The sequence below is a fragment of the Phacochoerus africanus genome, chromosome 4, assembly GCF_016906955.1.
Source record: "Phacochoerus africanus isolate WHEZ1 chromosome 4, ROS_Pafr_v1, whole genome shotgun sequence".
Taxonomy (NCBI): Eukaryota; Metazoa; Chordata; class Mammalia; order Artiodactyla; family Suidae; genus Phacochoerus; species Phacochoerus africanus.
Genome location: NC_062547.1, coordinates 12,640,063 through 12,663,078, shown reverse-complemented (window position 1 = coordinate 12,663,078; position 23,016 = coordinate 12,640,063). Strand labels below are relative to the sequence as shown.

Below are 23,016 nucleotides of genomic sequence, written 5' to 3'. Positions count from 1 at the left end.
TGCAACACTGTCAACAACAAGTTAAGCTACTGAGTCTAGACTCCAGGAAGTTCCTGAGATCTTACCACCTTTCAGAGGTGAGCCCTTTCAGACTATAGCGCTGCTCTTAACTAGCCAGGCAAGTGTTTCAGGGACTCAGACAATTTATGCAAGACTGCTGGTGGATGGGAGAGGTAGGACAGGAAGGTGAGATTGGAGATTTCCACTCAAAAATACACACTTCCTCATGCTAGTCAAGCCCAAACTAGTGCAGGGCTTAAAGATCACAGGACCCTCTAAGGTCAGTACAGATCTTGCCCTGAAGTTACATATATAAATGCCTTTTATCTCACTTTAGTTATGCTTGGCATCTTCCTTTTACATATTACTTTTTCTCTCTATCCCAATGTTCTCTCTCTGATTTGTAAGTCAAGCTTTCCTGGAGAAAAAAACCCCAGAGCTACTGCTCCAGTCACCACTACCCTTCACTTTTGCAGAACCTAGGGGGTAGGTATTTTATTTTCTGGCCTCTTCACAGAAAGAAAAGCTATTTGGGGACTTGGTTATCGTTAATCTTTGAGGGATAGGGATTTTGGAGATGAGAGAGAAAAATGAGAGGGAGACAGCAGTAGGAGAGCAGAAAGACAAGACCAACACTCTTGGCTCTCAAGCCAGTATTCTATCCAAGAAGCCACAAGGAAAACCATATTCAAACTTATCTTACTTCTCTGTCTCTGCGTAGCACCTTGGGAGGCCCCCATAGCTTTCTGTGTGCTTTTACTTTTAAAAATAAATTTTACTTTGGCACTAAAGACCCACTTTTTCAAAAGCCCAGAACATTTAAAAACATCAACTTCGCATTCTTCAAAGCACATGCCCTCCCTCCTGAGCTCAACCTGCTGTGTAGCTTGGGAGTGTGTAGCAGTAAACAGTAAGGAGGAAGAATGGGGCTGAGAAAAAGGGCAAAGTCTTCAAGCCTGTTGTCTTGGAAGACTAGCGGTTGGTGAGTAGTGTGTAGCTGGCGTGCTCTGTCCCAAGAACATTTGGGACTTTTCAATGTTCTTTTCAGGGACAGCTTCATGAAGTAGTTTCCCAACAAGGACAATGAGTTTTCTCCCTGATCTCTCTATGATCTCTGTCATAACAGAGCCATCCTTGACCTCTTACTGCTAAAGCCTCCTCCACCACCCCAGCAGGTCCCTTCTTGGTTGGAGTCCCAACAAGGTGGCTTGAGCTCAGTGATTTCCTGCAGCATCCACTAGGCTTGAGGGTAACTCTGTGTCATGTGTGAGAATGCAGGATTGCCCTACCTGCATAATGGGCTGAATTAGTGGGCCTCCCACCTTTAGAGGTGGGATGTAAACTTTAGGTTTTATGTGTCTTTAGGTCTTTAGAATCTTATGTGTCCCCTGAATTTTCTGCAATCACCTAACATTTAGCTATGAATGAAGTAAAATTCTGGTCTCCACTTCCTGTATATGTTCTCCAAGAACAGTCCTTTTGGAGTCCTCCCCTAACTTGAGAGGAAAGGAGCACTTAAATAAGCATTCCTTTCCCGATCTCTTCACTTTAATCACTCTTCAAATTTCTGTTCTTTTAGATTTAAAGGATGGAGGTGAATGGTTGGAAAGGTCTTGGGACCAGTTAGTTCATTTTTAATTTTTTTTTATCAGTATAGTGTGTGTATATATATGTGTGTATATGTATATATAGTTAATATGTATATAATGGAATATACATGTATAAATAATATATATATCACATCTTAATCCATTCACTTGTTGACAAACACTTAGGTTGTTTCCATGTCTTGGCTATTGTGAATAGTGCTGCAATGAACATAGGGGCGCATGTATCTTTTTCAATGAAAATTTTATCTGGATATATGCCAGAAGTGGGATTGCTGGGTCAGATGGTAGTTCTATATTTAGTTTTCTGAGGTACCTCCATACTGTTTTCGATAGTGGTTTTACCAAATTACATTCCCATCAACCGTGAAGGAGGGTTCCCTTTCCTCTACACCCTCACCAGCATTTGTTTTTTGTGGATTTGCTAATCATGGCCACTCTAACTGGTGTGAGGTGGTACCTTATTGTAGTTTTGATTTGCATTTCTCTAATAATTACTGATGTTGAGTATTTTTTCATGTGTCTGCTGGCCATCTGTATGTCTTCTTTGGAAAGATATCTCTTTGGGTCTTCAGCCCATTTTTTAATTGGGTTGTTTATTTTTTTGTTGTTGAGTTGTATGAGTCATTTGTATATTTTGGAGATTAAACCTTTGTATGTTGAATCATTTGCAAAGATTTTCTTCCATTCCGTGGGTTGTATTTTCATTTTTTAATGGTTTCCTTTTCTGTGCAGAGGCTTTTGAGTTCAATTAGGTCCCATTGTTTTATTTGTTTATTATAGGAGGTAGATCAAAAAAGATATTGCTGTGATTTATGTCCAAGAGCATTGTACCTATGTTTTCCTCTAAGAGTTTTATAGTATCTGGCCTTACATTTATGTCTTTAATCCATTTTTAGTTTATTTTTGTATATGGTGTTGGAAAATATTCTGACTTCATCCTTTGCCAAAAAGTTAATTCATTTTTAAATAATTCCTTCATGGCTACCCGGCATTTTTAGAAAATGGATTATACTTCATTTATTGTCCTCAATTTTGGTATTTCTTTTGTAGTTGGAACCAACTGTAAAAATCACATTAAGAATCATGTTAGAGTTTAAAACATGTTCATTGAGAAGCATCTATCATGCCTCTGTCTTTTCTTCTAAGGCATTTCCTGAGTCTCTGCATGTCTGACATAATTCCTTATTAAGTAATCCTTCTCCACCCTTCATTCCTCTTCAGCCTAGAAGGAGTGCTCACCTCTTATAATGGCCAGAGTTGAGTAGTACCGTATTAGGTTTTCTAGTGGTAGTGTTAAGACCTGGTATTCATTTCTCCAGATCAGCAGAAATATGCATCAAGGAAACCAAACAACCATCTTGGAATTCCTCCTCCTGGGACTCTCCAACCAGGCTGAGCATCAGAAGCCCCTCTTTGTGCTTTTCCTGGGTATGTACCTGGTCACCGTGGCTGGGAATGGACTCATTATTCTGGCCATTGGCTTGGACTCTTACCTTCACACCCCCATGTACCTCTTCCTTGCTAATCTGTCCTTTGCTGATGTTTCCTCCATTTCCACCTCAGTCCCCAAAATGCTGGTGAATATTCAGACCAAGAGTCAATCCATCTCCTATGAGAGCTGCATAACTCAGATGTATTTTTCTATTGTTTTTGTTGTCATTGATAATTTCCTCTTGGGGGTCATGGCCTATGACCGTTTTGTGGCCATCTGCCACCCTCTGAATTATACAACCATCATGGAACCCAGGCTCTGCTTGCTGCTCACAGTCATCCCGTGGGTCTTCAGCCATATTATTGCTCTGACGCACACCCTCCTGCTCCTTCGACTGGTCTTCTGTGACAGCAACACTCTCCCACACTTCTTCTGTGACTTAGCCCCCCTGCTCAGACTGTCCTGCTCAGACACGATGATCAACCAGCTTGTGTTGTTTATCGTGGGCTTATCAGTCATCGCCTTCCCCTTTGCCCTCATCCTCTTCTCCTATGTCTGCATCGTCAGGGATGTCCTGAGACTCTCATCCACAGAGGGAAAGTGGAAAGCCTTCTCCACCTGTGGCTCTCACCTGACAGTTGTATTGCTCTTCTATGGGACCATTGCAGGGGTTTACTTCTTCCCCTCCTCCACTGACCCTGACAACAGAGATAAGATTGGTGCGGTACTCTTCACTGTGGTGACGCCCATGGCGAACCCCTTCATCTACAGCCTGAGGAACAAGGACATGAAAGGTGCCCTGAGAAAACTCATCTATAGGAAAAAATGTTCTCCTTTCAACACCCAGAGCATCTAACTTTTTATCTCCAAACAGAGTGGATGATTCTGCCCAGACAGCGTTTGTGGATAGATGTGATGTTTCAGCTTTTTATGAAATTTCAGATATCTGCCTCCTATTCCAACCTCTGAAGCCTGGGGCTTTTCCACATACCTCTGGTCTTCAAAGAAGACTGTTAACCCCTGTCATAACTCACAACAGTAATACACATCTAGATTATAATTTATATTACTAATAACTTTGGTGCAAATTGTTTATACCTTAAAAGATAACAAGTGCATGTACTACCTACAGTCTAGCATTTGCTTTGAGGACAATTATCACTAATTCCATGATTCAATCTCAATTTATCTAGGTCTACTTTTCTCAAAGTATGTTTTGTCCAAATAGCTATTCAGAGAGGTACTTAATTGTTGTAAAAAATGAGTCCCATGTTCAGATAATTTGGGGCAACACTGAGCTAAATGAGGTAAAAAGTCTTAAATAGACAACTCAGCAATAATATAAGTCTCCAGAAGGGTAATATGCATGCATGCATTATTTCTCAAAACTAAATTTGTTCAGTCATACGTAACTAGGCTCATCACAGAGTGGTACACAGGGTCAGTGTTGTCCAAAATACATTTGGGGAAGTTCATTTCCATGGAAAACCATAGAGCATATATATAGAAAACATTAATTATAGTCTTGACCCTGTCTGAGTAGCTATGAGAATGTAGGTGTGTCAGCTCACCTTCTCGAACCCAGTTTCTCCTCTATAAAATGATTGGTCTCAGTTGTTTCCAAGTGATGGTACACATCAGAATAGCTTGGAGCAATTTTTTTTCAAAATTCACATACTCAGACCCAGCAGTACTATTTCTGCTCAACCAGCTGCAGTGGTCTTGGATTTAGATTAGCAATTAAACTCACAAGATACACCAGGAATAAAGCTTTAAGAAAAGACACATATATGCGTAACTTGGTCCTCATGCTGTACAGTGGAAACACACACGCATATGCACACACACGTACACACACACACACACACACACACACACACACAGTGATAGCACAGTAGAGATTTCATGATTCCTAGGCATGCCTTTTAAATATCAAAGTCACTCTGCACTTGAGATGTGTCTGGTCATGAGAGTGAACACTGGATGTGGGCCATCATGAGAGAGAGCAGAATTTCAGAGAAACTATTTGCCTTACTTATTGCATAGCCTCTCAGGGGTATTCAACTAGCACCCATTTTCTAGTGCAGCTGCAGCTCAGCAAATACAGGTTACTCATCAATTACAGATTTCTCCCTTATCAATTTTAACAAACAGATGCAAGTGCTCATGTCACTTCAAAGCCATTTCAGCAGGGCTGCCATGTCTTTGATCCAATATGCTCCTATACAATTTCTGAATTAGAATTTGATGGAGTGTCAAACCTCAGACTGCCAATGCTGAAAAAAAGGCTATGAACTGGAAGGAAGGCTATGACTGCTTTCCTTCCAGATTCATCCCTAACTCTTGACTAACCCACACTCTAGTGAAGGAACTGGGCACTTGTATTCTGAAAATGTCCCTCAGTTGACCCTGATGTGCTAAGCAATCACTGAACTACATGGGCCCTGAGTTCCACTCTAGCTCTAGGATTCTGTGAGTGTAGATGCCTACTGGTTGATGGAAATGTCTTTCAAACATCCATCTTAAAAATACTCTGTAGCTACCCAGAAGAATGTGGGTTTTCTTGTCCATATCCTCTCCTCAAATATTTCCAACTCTGGAGCAAATTAGTGTTAGTTATTGAATCTAACTTCTCCCTAACAATTGCACTGTAGTATAGTGAAAAGATCCGGTTTTAAATCCTGGCTTTTCAGCAAATTTTGATGCAACTGTGTGATATAAGTGAAATTATTTAAGCAGTGAAACTCATCTTCATCTATAAACTCAGAATAATCCCAACATACCAAAGCTGTGCTCAAATGAACATGTATATTAGACAACTACTGTAGTGCCTAGTGTATCATAGGTACAAACAAACAAACAAACAAAACTTTTCCTTTTTCGTTAACTGTTCCCTGGATTCCAACACCAATCTACCTGCCTGACCAAGCAGGTTTATTTGTCCCCAATCTAAGCTGACTTCTATCTTTCCTAAATTTACAAAATCCAACCTTTTTAAGAGGAAATAGATAATCAGCAACTGCTCTTTCTTTATAGTATCTCTTAAACTTTTATGCTTTACTTGTTTTTTTTTTTATTATAAATGTAAAATCTATCTGCTTTTATATAGGTCACCAAACCATCCTCATAAAAGTCCTGCCTTCCTCAAGTACCCCCAAGTCTACCCTATTCCACTCCCAGCTCCAACATGAAATGTCGCAGGCCTCTGCTTTTGTTGTTCCACTTGGAGTGGTAGAGAGTCCTAGATTTATGATCAAGAGACTTGGGATCAGGTTCAACTCTGCAGCTAACTCACAGTGTGGCAAACCCTGTCACTAACCGCAGCTTCTTTTTCTGTAGTATAATAAGAGACCTAATGTGAACAAAGAAGGTTTCAGTACAGCTCGTTTATATAAAACAGAATTTGCAGAGAGAGATGCCTGGGAGGAGAGTTCACAAAATATTAACAGTGGTCGTGGCAGATTATATCTTCCAAAAATGGCCCCAGCAATATTTTCCATCTCACAGGCTCTTGAAGGACTTTTCCATTTCCTCATCAAGAGATGGATCTAGGTCCCTCCCTTGAACCTGGAAGATTTTGAGGATGGCTTTGACTAGCGGAGGATCCCAGAGTGGGGCCGCAGGATTCCCAAAGCTCTTAGGAAAGCCCACACAGCGCCCCCCTAACTCTGTCTCAGAAAAAGCACCTCTGGGGCCCTCAGTTAGCATGTAAGTCCCACTGCTCTGAGCCGCTATGCTGCAGAGACCACATCAAACTAGAGGGAGATGCCCAAGGAGCCCCAGGGCTTCCAGCCAACAGGTCCTCAAGTCTCCCAACCAGACACCCAACGTTTGAGTGAAAATCCAGCCGATCCCAGCCCCAGCTCTGACTGCAAATCCCTGAGTGAACACCGCCTGAGTCCAGTCAACTTCTAGAACTGTGACCAGAAACAATAAAATGACTGTTATTATTTCAAGTTTTCACAAAAGGAAAATGTAAAACTGTATCTAAATATTTATATTTCTTTGAATCATTCCTCCATGTCATCTTCAACAAATGTCTCTTATGAACCTTCTATTTACCAGGCTCTGAGTCTGGCCCTGGGCTAAAAGGATGAATAATTCACAGTCCATGTCCTTAATACACTCACGAAGTAAAGACAGAAACTTCCAAGAAAAAAATTAATTGATTTTTAAGACTCAATAAACAAAGACAGGAGTTCCCATCATGGCTCAGGGGTTAAGAGACCTGACTAGTATCCATGAAGATGTGGGTTTGATCCCTGGCCTTGTTCAGTGGGTTAAGGACTCCACAAAGGTGCAGAGGCAACTCAGTGGAGAAAAGGCTGTGTTTTCAACAAATGGTGCTGAAACCCCTGGATGTCCATATGCAAAAGCATCTACTTTGATCCATACCTTGTTTCATATAAAAAACTCAACTCAAAATAGATCTTAGACACAAATGTAAAACCTAAAACTATACAATTCTCAAAGACTGAGGATAAAATACTGCTGATCATGGAGATAGGCAAAGATTTCTTTGCTTGCTTCTAGTTTTTGGCTCTTTTAAATAAAGCCAGTAAATCATTGGTGACCTGAGATCAGATCCTCCCTGGTCTGCAACTTTCTTGCTGCAAAGCTTGGGCAAGTTACATAATCATGTTGGGTCTTATTTCTTCCTTTTGCTGTACAGTGGAAAATTGACAGAATGCTATAAACAAGCTATAATGGAAAAAAATAAAAATCATATAAAAAAAGAAAAAAATCAGTACTTTCCATTAAAAAGTATCAGGAGAACACTAAAATAAATGATTCATGTAAAGCTTTTAGCATAGGGCCTAGTATTAGTTTAAGTGTGCGTTTAAGTGTACACTAGTTTAAGAGTTATGTTAAACAATTACTATTGAATGCTTTACTTCTGGAGATGTCTGGGTCCACAGCAAATCTTGGCCCAGAGAGACTGGTCCAGACAGTTGCGAAGTGAAGATGCCCACTGATCAGCTGTGGGACCCTCTACCCACTGATGCTCACTGGGCTGTGGATCCTGGGATAATCACCATCATAACACTATTTATGAATTAATATTTATGCTTATAGTGGAGTTCCAGTCATGGCGCAGTGGTTAACGAATCCGACTAGGAACCATGAGGTTGCGGGTTCGATCCCTGGCCTCGCTCAGTGAGTTAAGGATCCGGTGTTGCCGTGAGCTGTGGTGTAGGTTGCAGATGCAGCTCGGATCTGGCATGGCTTTGGCGCTGGCGTAGGCCGGTGGCTATGGCTCTGATTAGACCCCTAGCCTGGGAATCTCCATATGCCGCAGGAGCGGCCCTAGAAAAGGCAAAAAGACAAAAACAAACAAACAAACAATTTATGCTTAAAGAGCTTCACCCAGGACCTTCCCATCCTCCATGTGCACCAAGTTGTTGTGAGAACAAATGAGATACATATAAAACCTGACACGGACTAAATGCTCAGTAAGTATTATTTCACAGTTGAGAAAGAAGCCCCTAACTAATCTGAAATCATAATAACTTAAGAAGTGACAAACTGGACACTTTGATGCCAGATTCTGAGATCTTCCTACAATACAAATACCTCTTTTTTTTTTTTGTCTTTTTGCCTTTTCTAGGGCCGCTCCCGCAGTATATGGAGGTTCCCAGGCTAGGGATCTAATCGGAGCTGTAGCCGTCGGCCTACACCACAGCCACAGCAACACGGGATCCGAGCCACATCTGCAACCTACACCACAGCTCACGGCAATGCCGGATCCTTAACCCACTGAGCAAGGCCAGGGATCGAACCCACAACCTCATGGTTCCTAGTTGGATTCATTAACCACTGCGCCACGACGGGAACTCCAATACAAATACCTCTTATCACCTACTGCAGAAACAATGTGTCAGGGGAACATTGCACAACAGTTAACATTCAAAAAATGACCTTCGGGACACACACTCTGGAGTTGCTTCAGCTCATTATACAGTTTTGAAGTGATTTATACAGACATAAGCAAAGGCCAAATCTCTTGGCCACCAGCACATTTTTTTCTCAATGTTTTTTCTGGAACGTGTCCGCTCAACTCGTCTCTAAAATTTTTGTCATTAGCATTGGAAGTTTTTAGAGCAAAAGCTTCTATCTCTTTAATCTGCCCACTTCATTTTCTCAACACAACTACACACATACAAACACACACACTGACATATTACATAATACTAGCAATTAAGGCTATAAAATAAATGTTGTTGGCTCCCTCCAAAAAGTAGGCTTTTTATCTCTTCTTTACCAGATAAAAGGAAAAAGAAAAATTCAGTGACAGTAAATTCCATATTAACTAATTAGCAGACTGGGAAGTGATCATAGCAAGACACTATATGTATGGCAATGAAGAGCTCAGGCCGTGGGTAGGGCAGGAGTCCCACTATAGCACTTGCTTACTGACCACAGAACAATTACTCAGCTGTAAGTGTCAGATGCTTCATCTATCCATAAAGCAATAATAATAATAGAGCACACCTCATAGGGTTGTGGTGAGAGTTAACTCAGATTATTCATGTAGCAAACATCACAATTCCAGGAAGATGATAATTTGCCTAGTAAATTTGCTATCATCTATCTATCATTATGATCAATATTATTATCATTCAAAACCCACAGAAACAGTAAGAAGAGAAACAATGACAGCATAAATAAGGAGATTTGGAAAATCCCTTTGAATCAAAACAGTAGTGGCGTTTGTAGATAGCTTTTTGTTTTTCCAGATATTTTTGCTTCGCTCATCAATTATTTGTTGTGCCAGGCAATGCCAATTTATTTCAAAGTTGGGGTCACTAACAAGTGATTGTGAGGGCATATGCTCCCCTTGAAGTTTATAGAGGGTTTTATTGTGGGGTTTTTTTGTTTGTTTTGGTTTTGGTTTTTTTTTTTTTTCTTTTTAGGGCCACTCCTGCAGCATATGGAGGTTCTCAGGCTAGGGGTCCAATCGGAGCTGTAGCCACAGCCCTACGCCAGAGCCACAGCAATGTGGGATCTGAGCTGTGTCTGCGACCTACACCACAGTTCACGGCAACGCCGGAACCTCAACCCACGGAGCAAGGCCAGGGGTAGAACCTGAGTCCTCGTGGATTTTAACTGCTGAGCTATGATGGGAACTCCTACAGAGGTTTTACAATGTACTGCCAGCAACACAAATTTGGAATGTCTTGATTCATTTAATGCTCAACACAATGATTTTTGAATCAAGATTCAAAGTTTCATTTCCAATTAAATAACCAGATTAAGCTACAGTTAGCAGGGAATGGTATATCGATGTGCAGGTGAAAAAATACATACAAGAGCAGAGTGTTGATAACTCTGAAGAAGAACCAGGCTGAGGAAAGACGGCCCAAAGGAAGTGGAGTGACTGTTTCATAAAGTGGTTTAGAGAAGGGATGTATGACTTCCCTGAGCAGATAACATTTAACCAGCAATCTGAAATGATTTAGGGAGTATTCCATACAGAGGAATCAGGTACAAAGCTCCTGAGACAGGGGCGTGCATGGAGTTGTCCAGGAATAGCAAGAAATCAGTGTGAATAAAGTGGGGTAAATGGGTGTGAGAGCAATAAGACATAATATAGCTCAGCTATGATATTAATAGTGAAACTAACTACTTCAAAGCATTTATCCAAAAAAAATAGAAAAGAAAATAGCACTAATAATATCAGCGCATTATTTTTAACATAATGAGAAGAGTTGGTAGTCAGAAGGTTAGGGTAACAAAAAAGTCTTAAGTATCTCTCCACCTTTAGTCTAACCGGCTATTTATCTTTTGGAAATTGCCACGTGAACATGCTTTCTGTTACCAAAATCCTCGGTAACAATGCAAACATTAATTTATTAAGATGATGTATTTACTTATACCTGGTTGAAATGTGTCAAAAACTACACATATGCCATTAAACAAATTTTATGAAAAAGAATTCTACTTTTCTGCATTTTGGATGCTTGGACCTATTTCAAAACTAAAGCAAACAATACTATTTCACAAACTTTTATGTTCTACTCTTTACATCACTGTGAACATTGAGTTATGGCACAGAGTACATCTAAGACAGATGAAGCAACTTCCTTGGGTTCTACGCCATTAAAAGATTAAACCTACAGAATCCTTTGCTTTCTCAACAACCTTCCTGAATGCATTCTTTACCTCTTTGTTCCTTAAGCTGTAGACCATAGGATTCAGCATGGGGATGAGCATAGTGTAGAACACAGATACTATTTTGTCTCTGTCCATGGAATGGCTGGAGCTTGGCTGTAAATACATGAGGATGACAGTCCCATAAAATATGGAAACTGCAACAAGGTGAGAAGCACAAGTAAATAAAGCCTTCCGGTAGCCCTCACCTGAGTGCATCTTCAAAACAGTGACGAATATGAGCAAGTAGGAAATCAAGATCACAAGAAGGGCAAAAAATATATTAAAGCTTGAAAGGAGAAGAAGAATCAGCTCATTCACATCTTTATCCGAGCAAGTTAGAGTCATGACTGCTGGAATATCACAGAAAAAGTGATGGACCACATTGGACCTACAGAAAGAGAGACAGAATGTGTCTCCAACATCAATAGCAGCAGTCAGAATGCCAAACACATAGCAGCCTATGGCCATGTGAGCACATACACTTGTTGTCATGGTAGTGGTGTAATGTAGGGGTTTGCACACAGCTGCATAGCGGTCATAGGCCATGGAGGCCAAGAGGTAATTTTCCACAGTGGCAAAGGCTACAAAAAAGAACATCTGAGCAGCACAGGCATTGTAGGAGATGACACTGTCTCCTATGAGGAGCCCAGCCATCACCTTTGGAGTGATGGTTGAGGAGTAACAAAGATCCACCAGAGACAGGTTACTAAGGAAAAAGTACATAGGAATGTGGAGACGAAGGTCCAGCAGGATCAACACGATTAATCCCAGGTTCCCAATCAGAGTGATGCCATAAACGAGAATGAACATTGTAAAGAGCGGGATCTGCAGCTCTGGGGCGCTGGTTAGTCCAAGCAGGATGAAATCTGTCACCTCTGTATTATTTTCCATGAATGCGATTTGAGAATCATGAGATGCTCTGCAGCAAAGAGAAGAAAAGGAACACATCGACGAACAAAAACAGTTGCCCAGAAGTACAAGCATTATTTTTCTAGAGCAATGATTTTTTCATCAATATTCTCCATGGGCATGTCAACACAATTTATAGATAACTAATCTATACAGTAACAGACTTTTTGGGTGGGAGGGTTGCACCTGCAGCGTGCGGAAGTTCCCAGACCAGGGATGAAACCTTCACCACAGCAGTGACCCAAGCCAAAGTGGTGACAACATGGGATCCTTTAACTGCTAGGTTACCAGGGAATTCTTAGGCTTTTGAAGAAGAGTCTTTATGGATCACCTTCCCGACATCTTGATTTTATATGTGTATAAACTGAATGTCAGGAAAGGCTAATGAGTTGTCCACATCCACATGCCTGGAATGAATTCATTTCCTAAATCAGATCTTTGGGGACTTTTAACAGTTTACCTTTCTATAGTGCTTATGTGCCAGGTACTTTATATGTATATATGTGTGTGTGTGTGTGTGTGTGTGTATACATATATTCTTTTAATTTTCTTATCAACCCTATTAGATTGACTATTTTTCTCATTTCTGTATCTGGTAGCTCGGCAATAAAGAGGTTGAATAATTTATTCAAGTTTACATAAATTATTCAAGTAGAATAATGTATTCACATTTGAATAATTTATTCAGTTTATTCAAGTTCAATAAATTTGAATAATTTATTCAAGTATTAATGAACAAAGCCAAGTTTAGATCCAATCAGAGTGGTTCCTAACCTACCTAAATGCTGTTAATAAATTTGAATTGATTTTAATTTTGTTCAATTTACATTTCATAGTCTCTAGTATAGTAAACAGATCATGGCGTAGATGGTTGAGTAATTCACAAATAAATGCATAGTAGATGCAGTGGGCTAAGTGCAGGGTTGGAGGTGTGTACACAAACAGAGCTGATTCTGAAGAGAAGGTTTAACATTGTTTATAAGAGCTTCGGCTCTGAGGAGTTTCTCTTGTGGCTCAGCGGTAATGAACCCAGCTAGTATCCATGAGGACATGAGTTCGATCCTTGGCACTGCTCAGTGGGTAAGGATCCGGCATTGCCATGAGCTTCAGTGTAGGTCACAGATGTGGCTCAATTCCTGGATTGCTGTGGCTGTGGTTTAGGCCAGCAGCTGCCGCTCTGATTCGACCCCTATCCTGGGAACTTCCACATGCCACAGGTGCATAAAAGCCCTAAAAGGACAAAATTAAAAAAAAAGTTTTCTCAGAAGATGTGTTTATGTGTAAGACAAACCATCCCTACCATTTACAACCTGGGAGACGTTGGTCCTAACTTATCCCTGATTCTCATTTTATCTACCAGAAAGTGAAGGTCGTATTGAGACCTACCTTAAGGGATTATTATAAGAGTTAAAAGAAATTATACATGAAAACAGTACCATGTGGATCTTAAGCAGAATTCTAATGAGTAGTAACTGTAGTATTATCAGTAGCATAAATAAATGGTCTCAGTGTTGATTTAGGAAGTTCAGATGATAGAAGCAGGTGGTTGGGTATTGTCTTTTTCTTTTTTTTGTCTTTTGTCTTTTTAGGCCCACAGCCGTGGCATATGGAGAGGTTCCCAGGCTAGGGGTAGCCACTGGCCTACACCACAGCCACAGCAACACCAGATCTGAGCCGCGTCTGCGACCTACACCGTAGCTCACGGCAATGCCAGATCCTTAAACCACTGAGCGAGGCCAGGGATCAAACCCACAACCTCATGGTTCCTGGTCGGTTGCCACAACGGGAACTCCAAAATCTTTGATTTGCCTTTTTCCACATTCTGTCCACTCAGATTCTTTCCTTCCCCTTTACGTCCCATTCAACCCCCAGCCTGGGAACTTCTATGTGCTGCAGGTGCAGCCCTAAAAAGACATCAAAAAAAAAAAAAATGGAGGATTCAAATCCCACACTTAGTATGGGATATTTAACTTACAAACTCATGTCCACTTGATCCCGATATCTGTGCCTTTAATCACCATTGCAGTGTAAGATTTTCTAGTGGAGCAAGTAATGAAAGGGTGAGATTGTGGGGAAATAATACGGAAAATGGAGTAAAGACTTTGGTACTTTCACGATGACCCTCCTAGAGTCAAAAGAAGGTTGTTGCACCCCATTTGGTTAGTTAATCTCTTCAATGGCAAGTCAACACATGGATAACAGGAAGAATTTACAGTCTACTCAGAGTATCATCTACCAGGCTTTTACTATGCTCTTAAGGAAAGCAGCATTGAATTTAATAAATATTACTCTATTCTCTGCTAACTAAAATATTTTTGCATTTGAATCCTATTGTTATGCACATGTTTCAGAAAGTGTTCAAACAGCCAGATATGAAGTCAAAGACCAAGATGCAGCTTTTTCACTTTTTCTTCATCAATTGCATTTTTCACTAGAAATGTATATTGAATATAGAAGCTTACCTTGATCTTGAAAAGAAGGGAAAGACAATCCCGAAAAGTGGGTCTGAAATCAGAAATTCAGCCCTAGAAGAATGTATAAATAACATAGGAGAAATCCTCTCTCATATAATGGTTAAAATGTTCAAGTTCCCTGAAGCACGTAGAGATGGAGAAAAACTCATTATCACAGAGTTAGGACACGTGAGTTTTAAAAGTTGCATCTACCATAGATTTTTCTGTGTACTCAGAAAAATTATTTACCTTCTGTTGGTCTTAGTTTCCTTATTTGCAACATAGAGATAATAAACTTCTCTTGCACACTCTTTAAAGAATCGTTATCTGTGAATAGCAGATGAAAGTAAACGTATAAAAGACCTTAGGAGGGTTTGACTTTTTCAATTTAATTTTTATCTTAGCATATGTTTCCTGCCTGGGATTTTAGACTTGCTGCAAAACCTCAGTTTGGGGAGAAGCTGGTATACACTAAAGAATAAGCATTCGTTTCAGTAAATGATGACCATATAAGCTCTGCTTACAGTTTGGTCCTCTTAAAATAATATCAAGTGGAGTTGTGATGGGATTTCATAGACTAATGAACAAGGAGAAAACTGTACAGGCATGGAAGTCTCAGGGGAACAGGGCCACTGTGAAGGCAATCACTTCTCCTCATTCCCCTTGATATGGAATAAACAATTAAACTGCATGCAGGGAAATAATTCAATACGTTGAGTAACACATAACATAGAGTTGCAGTCTTGCCATCTTTTCTTCCCTTGTTTTAAAAATTAAGATGCTTTTTAAAAACATCGAGTGGTTTTGTTTAATTAATTTACATTTATTGTGACCTTTGATATTTGAAATATAAATCTAAAAATTAAGTTCGTTTTCTATCTGCCACATTTTATTATGTTTTCCTCTTTTCCATTCTTTTAAGTGTTATAATTAAATATTAGGCTACTAGAAATTTTAAGAAATCGATAAATAATATCCATCTTTTCTTGAGTTTTCAAAGAATAGGCAAAAGTGAAACATGTCAGAGAGATGGAGATTCAATTCTGCCTTAATTCTGATAAGCCAATTTGAAAGTTTCGTTCAGATCTGCACACGGATGGGCTTCTTTCCTCCTCCAGATGAGCCTCCTGTAGCCAATGCTGATGGTGTTCTACCCAACATCCTGTTGGCGTGCATTATCCCTGTATAGATCAATGCTTATTACTTAAAAAAAAAAAAGGAGTCTGCAACTGTTAGACTGAGAGCTTATTTCAAGAATTAGCTTAGCCTTTGTGTGGACCACTTAATTTATCTGGTGGCAGCCATCATAAAACGTCAGAAAAAGTACTCTGAGTCAGGTTTTATACATTATTTGCAATACAATTGAGCTTCAGTTGCTTACATAAGCTACTTGCTAATAAAACCATGTATTGTCTTTTCCTTGTCTCCCTTTCTCACTACCCTATCTGTACTTTCTGCTGTTAATTCTTCTTCTTCTTTTTTTTTTCTTTTTGCCTTTTCTTGAGCTGCTCCCGTAGCACATGGACGTTCCCAGGGTAGGGGTCAAATCGGAGCTGTAGCAACCAGCCTACGCCAGAGCCACAGCAACTCCGGATCCGAACCGCATCTGCAACCTACATCACAGCTCATGGCAATGCCGGGTCCTTAACCCACTGAGCAAGGCTAGGGATTGAACCCATAACCTCATGGTTCCTAGTCGGGTTCGTTAACCACTGTGCCACAACAGGAACTCTCAGAGTCCTTTTTATACATTGAGTTTGTTAATATTTTTGAGGGTTTTTGCGTCTATGTTCATGAGAGATATTGGTCTGTAGTTGTCTTTTGCTGCAATGTCCTTGTTTTTTTTTATTAAAGTGTAGTTGATTTACACTGTTTCTTCAATTTCTGTTGTACAGCAAAGTAACCCAATCACACACAGCTCCCTGTGTTGTACAGCAGGACCCCACTTAGTACTAGGTAATGCTGGCCTCATAGAAGGAGTTAGGAAGTATTACCTCTGATTCTAACCTTTGAAAGTGATTGCAGAGAATTGGTATAATTTCTTCTTTAAATGTTTGTGAGAAATCACCAATAAACACATCTGGGGCTGATGCTTTCAGTTTTAAAAGGTTATTAAATGCTAATTCAATTTCTTTAATAGATAGAGGGCTGCTAATTACAATAGATTGTTTATTTCTTCTTGCGTGATTTTGGTAAACTGTGACATTCAGGGAATTGGTCGATTTAATCTAGGTTGTCAAATCTGTGGACACAGAGCTGTTTCTAGTATTCCTTTATGTCCATATAATCAGGCGTGATATCTCTTTTTTCATTTAAGTATTAATAATTTGTGTCTTTTTTTTAATTAGTTAGCCTGGTTAGAGGTTATATCAATCTTTTCCAAGAGCCAGCTTTTAGTTTCATTGATTTGCTCTATCAGTTGGTTTCTTATTTTCAATTTCATTGATCTCTACACTAGTTCCTATTAATTTTTTTCCACTTAATTTGGATTTAATTTGTTCTTCTTTGCCTCATTTCCTAGTATGGAACTTTATGTTATGCATTTTAGGTCTGTCTTTCTCAGTGTATACATTCAGTGCTATAAATTTCCTTCTAAACCCTGTTTTCTCTGAATCACACAAATTTTGATAAGTTGTGTTTTCACTTACATTTAGCTCAATAGTTTAAGATTTCTCTTGATTTTTCTTTGATTCATTTTTAAGGTTTTTTTTGGTTTTTGGTTTTTTTCGTTTGTTTGTTTTTTGGCTTTTTAGGGCCACACCTGCAGCATATGGAAGTTCCCTGGCTAGGGGTCTAATCAGCACTACAGCTGCCAGCATATGCCACAGCCACGGCCATGTGGGATCTGAGCCACATCTGCAACCTACATCATAGCTCACAGCAATGCCAGATCCTTAATCCAGTGGGCAAGGCCAGGGAATGAACCTGCACCCTCATGGATACTAGTTGGGTTCATTACTGCTGAGCCACAACAGTAACTTGCAGAATATTCTGTTCTTTAATAGCCACATATTTTATTAGTATATGCTTTATTTCCAAGATTTCTTTAATTTTATTGGAGTATAGTTGATTTTCAATGTTGTATTGGTTTCTGGCATACAGCAAAGTGAATCCGCTGTACATATACATATATCCATTCTTTTTTCTTATTCAGGATTTCACAGAACATTGCGTAGACATTCCTGTGCTGTACTCAATGTTAGTTTTTTATGTTATATATAGTAGAATACATGTGTTAATCCCATCCTTCCAATTTACCCCTCTCCCCCCTCCCAACAATTTCCCCTTTGGTAACCAAAAGTTTGATTCAAAAATCTGTGAGTTTGTTTCTGTTTTATAAATAAGTTCTTTTGTATCATTTTTATTGGTTTCCTTTTCATATTGTATGTTGCCGAACCACTTATTTTTCTTTCATTTATTTCCAGCTCTTACATTATATTAGAACCCATGGAGAATGATCTAAAGTACATACTCTTAACGTTCCTTTCAAAAATGCTGTTCAAGGAGGTTCCCATTGTGTCTCAGTGGTAATGAGCCAGACTAGTACCCATGAGGATGCAGGTTCATTACCTGTCCTCACTCAGAGAGTTAAGGATCCAGTGTTGCCACAAGCTGTCACCACAAGCTGTGGTAGAGTTTGCAGATGTGGCTTGGATCCCACATTGCTGTGGCTGTGGTGTAGGCCGGCAGCTGCAGCTCCGAATTTACCCCTATCCAGGGAACTTCCATATGCCACAGGTGCAGCCCTAAAAAGAAAGAAAAATTGCTGTTCAAGTTAACCAATTGTTCTGTGTGTAAGTTTTTTCATCAGTACGGTTGGAATAATAACATTTTTTTCCCATTTAAATTCAGTTGATGAAATAAATTAGGTTATGCTGATTGGTTAGTTTAATGTAAGTTTTACAATAAGTACTCATTAATATTTATACTATAGTACCACTATTTGAGGGCTGTTATAACTCCTGGCACTATTATAGCAGACAGTGGTATTTTACTGATGGAAGTATAAAGTAACCTTAAATGATATAAATGCAAAATGTAATATAATTTGTAAAACTAACAATAGAAATATAAGGCACAATCAAAAACCAAAAATTGAATGAGGGAATGAAAGGAAGAGTAAGAGACACAGAAAGAGAGGATAGAAACTTAGCAGAATTAGAAGAAAAATTGTTCAGGTTTTAAATGTAGCATAATTTTTTGAAGAAGATACTCAGAGAAAATTTACCCAAGAATATTGCATGGACTTGTTTCTCTAGTAATTTTCCTGGATTGTATTGATAAGTGTAATTGTTTAGCAATTTGGATAAATATGACCTTGAGGTCATTACCGCCACTCCTTGAAACCTAGTTTCATGTCTTGTTAAAAACCCAGTTTGGGAGTTCCCATCATGGTGCAGCAGAAATGAATCCACCTGGGAACCATGAGGTTGTGGGTCTGATCCCTGGCCTTGCTCAGTGGGTTAAGGATCCAGCATTGCCTTGAGCTGTGGTGTAGGTCGCAGACGTGGCTCGGATCCTGCATTGCTGTGGCTGTGGCTGTGGCTGTGGCTGGCAGCTGTAGCTCCGATTCAAGCCCTAGCCTGGGCTGGGAACCTCCATATGCTGCAGGTGTGGCCCTAAAAAGACAAAAGACCAAGAACTAAAAATAAAAAACAAAAAACTCAGTTTGTATTATTGTCAGGATACTTATTTTACAAAGCTATGAAGATTAAATTTAAACATATATAGAAACCTCTTTTTTTTCTTCTTCTTCTTCTTTTTAGGCATATAGAAGTTCCTGAGCTAGGGGTTGAATTGGAGCTGCAGCTGCTGGTCTGTGTCACAGCCACAGCAATGCCAGGTCTGAGCCACATCTGCTACCAGCTTGTGGCAACACCAGATTCCTAACCCACTGAATGAGGCCAGGGATTGAACCTGCATCCTCATGGATGCTAGCCGGGTTCTTAACCCACTGAGCTACAATGGGAACTCCTAGAAATCTTCTAACACAAAGTCTGATGTAAGAACAATTTTAGGCATTATTTGCCCTCATATTCTCATTTTCCTCTAGCTGTCTCTGCACATATGCCAAACTTTAGAATAATTGACCACTTTGTAATAAAAAGCTGTAGGTGTCCACAATAAAAAGTAGTGCATGTTTACTTCTAACTCTCAGTGCATAGACTGAATCACTTTAATTTGCTCACATGAACAACACATATTGAATCCCAGTTGTGTACCAGATGATATATTTGTTCCTATTATAACAAAGTAAACAACATGAGTCTTTCCTTACCATGTGAGTAGAGGCAGCAAGAACTACAAATCAGCATTCGAAGAGTGACAAATGCTAAAATCAAATACTGATGAGTATTATAAAAATCACCTTGAACATTTTCAGGATGTACCAGAAACCCTGGTAACCTTGAAATTACTTCCTTCTGTGAGTTACCATATTGGGCCCAAACACTAAACATGCATCTGATTACACTTACTTTTGAAAATAGTTGATTTCTATATTCCTCTGATACAGAGGGGCTAATGCATTGTACAAAATCTCTTATAGGTACTTTTAAGTATAAAGGGACACAACTGTATTTTTGATGAAGAAGTTCAGAGGTATGGGGATATGGTTAACATTGTACTACAAAAGACAAGACCAGTTTCAATCCTAGTTCTGTTGATAACCAGCTGTGTATGATGGTGACATACCTGGTGTAGCCTAATTTTCTTTTTCATTTAAAAAGTTTTTTTTAATTTTTAATTTTCTTGGTCTCTTTGTCTTTTTAGGGCCTCACCTGCGGCATATGGAGGTTCCCAGGCTAGAAGTCCAATCAGAGCTGTAGCCACCAACCTACATCAAAGCTTGTGGCAACACCGGATCCTTAACCCACTTAGTGAGGCCAGGGATCGAACCCCTGTCCTCATGGATGCTAGTCGGGTTCTTTAACCGCTGAATCATGATGAGAACTCCTTTCTCTTTTTTATAGATGATTTTTATTTTTTCCATTATACCTGGTTTATAGTGCTCTGTCAATTTTCTACTATACAGAAAAGTGACCCAGTCACACATACATATATGTAGATTCTTTTTCTCACATTATCGTCCATTGTGCTCCATCATAAGTGACTAGATATAGTTCCCTGATTTTCTTTTTCTTTTTCTTTTTACAGTCACACTTGAAGCATGTGGAAGTTCCAGGGCTAAGTGTCAGATTGGAGCTGCAGCTGCAGGCCTACACCACAGTCCCAGCAACACCAGATCTGAGTCACATCTATGACCTATGCCACAGCTTGCAGCAATGCTCCATCCTTAATCCCTTGAGCAAGGCCACAGATCAAACCTGCATCCTCACAGAGAAAAAGTTGGCTCCTTAACCCACTGAGCCACAATGAGAACTTCCCATTGCCTGATTTTCTTAATTCACGAGAGGAAAAATCCTCACCATCTACTTCGTGGGTTTCTATCCTGCTCTCATGTGACAGTAGATATAAAAATTACTTTAAAAGCACAATATATACTAACATTTTAAAATCAGGGAGTCTGAGCTATTATTTTCTATTGTCTACCTCTTCTCTTCTTGATTATTGCTCCAGACTTTCTATCTGGTACATTTTATAATTTCTGTCTCTATAAATAGTCTCTATTTTTGAGATTTCATTCCTCTGATTTCCTTTATTACTTTGTCAAATATTTCATTTATCTCTTTGAATATATTTAAGATATTGATCCTAAAATTTCTGAAAAACATAGAATACTGATGAATGAAATTTTTTTAAATGAGTATAAAGATACACATATTCATGAATTAGGAGACTTAAAGTTGACTGCTTTGCAGATTATATTTTATCAAAATTGAAACCCAAATAAGGCTTTTTAGGGTAAATCTTGACATGGCGATTTTAAATTTTATGGAATTGCAACACTAGTAAGCAGACAAAATAATTATGAAAAAGAAGGATGAAGTAGGAGCCTAAAATTATCCTCACTTCATGACTTCATGACATAGTATACAAGACAGTGTGGCATTATGGGAAAGATAGACCCATTAATCAATGGAACAGATTATATGATACAGAAATGACCCACAGGTATAAAATCAATTGTTTTTTTGTGAAAGATGCAAAGGAAAGTCAATGGAGAAGATATATTATTTTCAACAAATTTTGCTGCAATGATTATGAGTTAAAAGGCAGAAAAAAGGAACAAAATGTTAAATGTAAACTGAAGTCATATGTTTTCCCATAAATCTTTATGCAAATTTTTAAAGTTTTATTGCAGTTAAGAATTGACAAGCTGAAAGCAATCAGATGTACTTCAAAGAGTGAATGATTAAACAAACTGTAGTATATCATTATATTAGAAGAATGTTCAATGATAAAATGAATATTATTGATTCATGAAATAGTATGGATGAATCTAAAGTGGATTGTAAAGTGAAAGACGCACAACCTAAAGGCTCTATATTATGTGATCCCATTGGTATAACATAAGTATGGGAAAGAGCTCTATGATTTCCAAGGGTTGGGGGAGTAGAGAGTGGTTGTTTATAAAACAGATGGAAAGGGAAATTTTAAGATAATTGAAGAGTTCTTCATGGTGCAAAGCTGATGATCACACAAACAAATGTTTGTTAAAACCCATAGAACCAGTGTTCCTCTTGTAGTTCGATGGTAACGGACCTGACTAGTATCCCATGAGGATGCGGGTTCTCTCCTTGGCCATGTTCAGTGGGATAAGGAGCCAGCATTGCTATGAGCTGTGCTGCAGATCAAAGATGCGGCTCAGGCTTCCATGGCTATTGCTATGGCTGGGCTCTGGCATAGGCCAGCAGCTGTAGTTCCAATTCGACCCCTAGCCTGGGAACTTTCATATGCCATCGATATGGCCCTAAAAAGAGAAAAAAACAAACAAACAAAAAATACCGAACTGTACATAGCGAAGAATGAATTTTTTTTTTTTTTGTCTTTTTAGGGCCGTATCTGCAGCATTTGGAGGATCCCAGGCTAGGTGTCGAATCGGAGTTGTAACTGCCGACCTATACCACAGCCACAGCAACGGGAGATCCGAGTCATGTCTGCGACCTACACCATAGCTCATGGAAATGCCAGATACTTAACCCACTGAGCAAGGCCAGGGATTGAACCTGCATCCTCATGGATACTAGTCAGATTTGTTTACAATGAGCCATGAGGGGAATTCCAAAGGATGAAATGTAATATATACAAATTAGAAAGAATCACCCAGGAGCACAGGAGAATCTCAGGAGTGAACACAGACTATTAAAAAATAAATTAATTGCACTACAGATGACTTAACCTCACTGATGGGAGATAAGGAAAAAAATGAGCTGACCTAAGTAATTTTGGAGAATACTGTGTTGATAGGTAACTGCAAGGCTATAAATGAAGAAAAAACCATAAAAATACTGTATTTTCGTTACTAAAGTTGTTTCTCATGGGGAGTATAGATGAA

The 23,016-nt window shown here is 39.3% G+C and overlaps 2 protein-coding genes across 2 annotated transcripts; one reads left to right on the top strand and one right to left on the bottom strand.

The window, feature by feature from the left end:
* Nucleotides 1-2,908: 2,908 nt before the first annotated feature.
* Nucleotides 2,909-3,898, top strand: LOC125124420 (olfactory receptor 1S1-like). Its single transcript, XM_047774530.1, has one exon. The coding sequence runs from the start codon at nucleotides 2,942-2,944 to the stop codon at nucleotides 3,896-3,898; it is 957 nt and encodes a 318-aa protein (XP_047630486.1). The 5' UTR covers nucleotides 2,909-2,941.
* Nucleotides 3,899-11,142: 7,244 nt separating this feature from the next.
* LOC125123971 (olfactory receptor 5B17-like) lies at nucleotides 11,143-12,090 on the bottom strand. The gene has a single exon (XM_047774145.1). The coding sequence runs from the start codon at nucleotides 12,085-12,087 to the stop codon at nucleotides 11,143-11,145; it is 945 nt and encodes a 314-aa protein (XP_047630101.1). The 5' UTR covers nucleotides 12,088-12,090.
* Nucleotides 12,091-23,016: the final 10,926 nt, after the last annotated feature.

Excerpts from the sequence above, each read along its gene's own strand:
- LOC125124420 (XM_047774530.1), top strand. The coding sequence starts at position 2,942 with ATGCATCAAGGAAACCAAACAACCATCTTGGAATTCCTCCTCCTGGGA.
- LOC125123971 (XM_047774145.1), bottom strand. The coding sequence starts at position 12,087 with ATGGAAAATAATACAGAGGTGACAGATTTCATCCTGCTTGGACTAACC.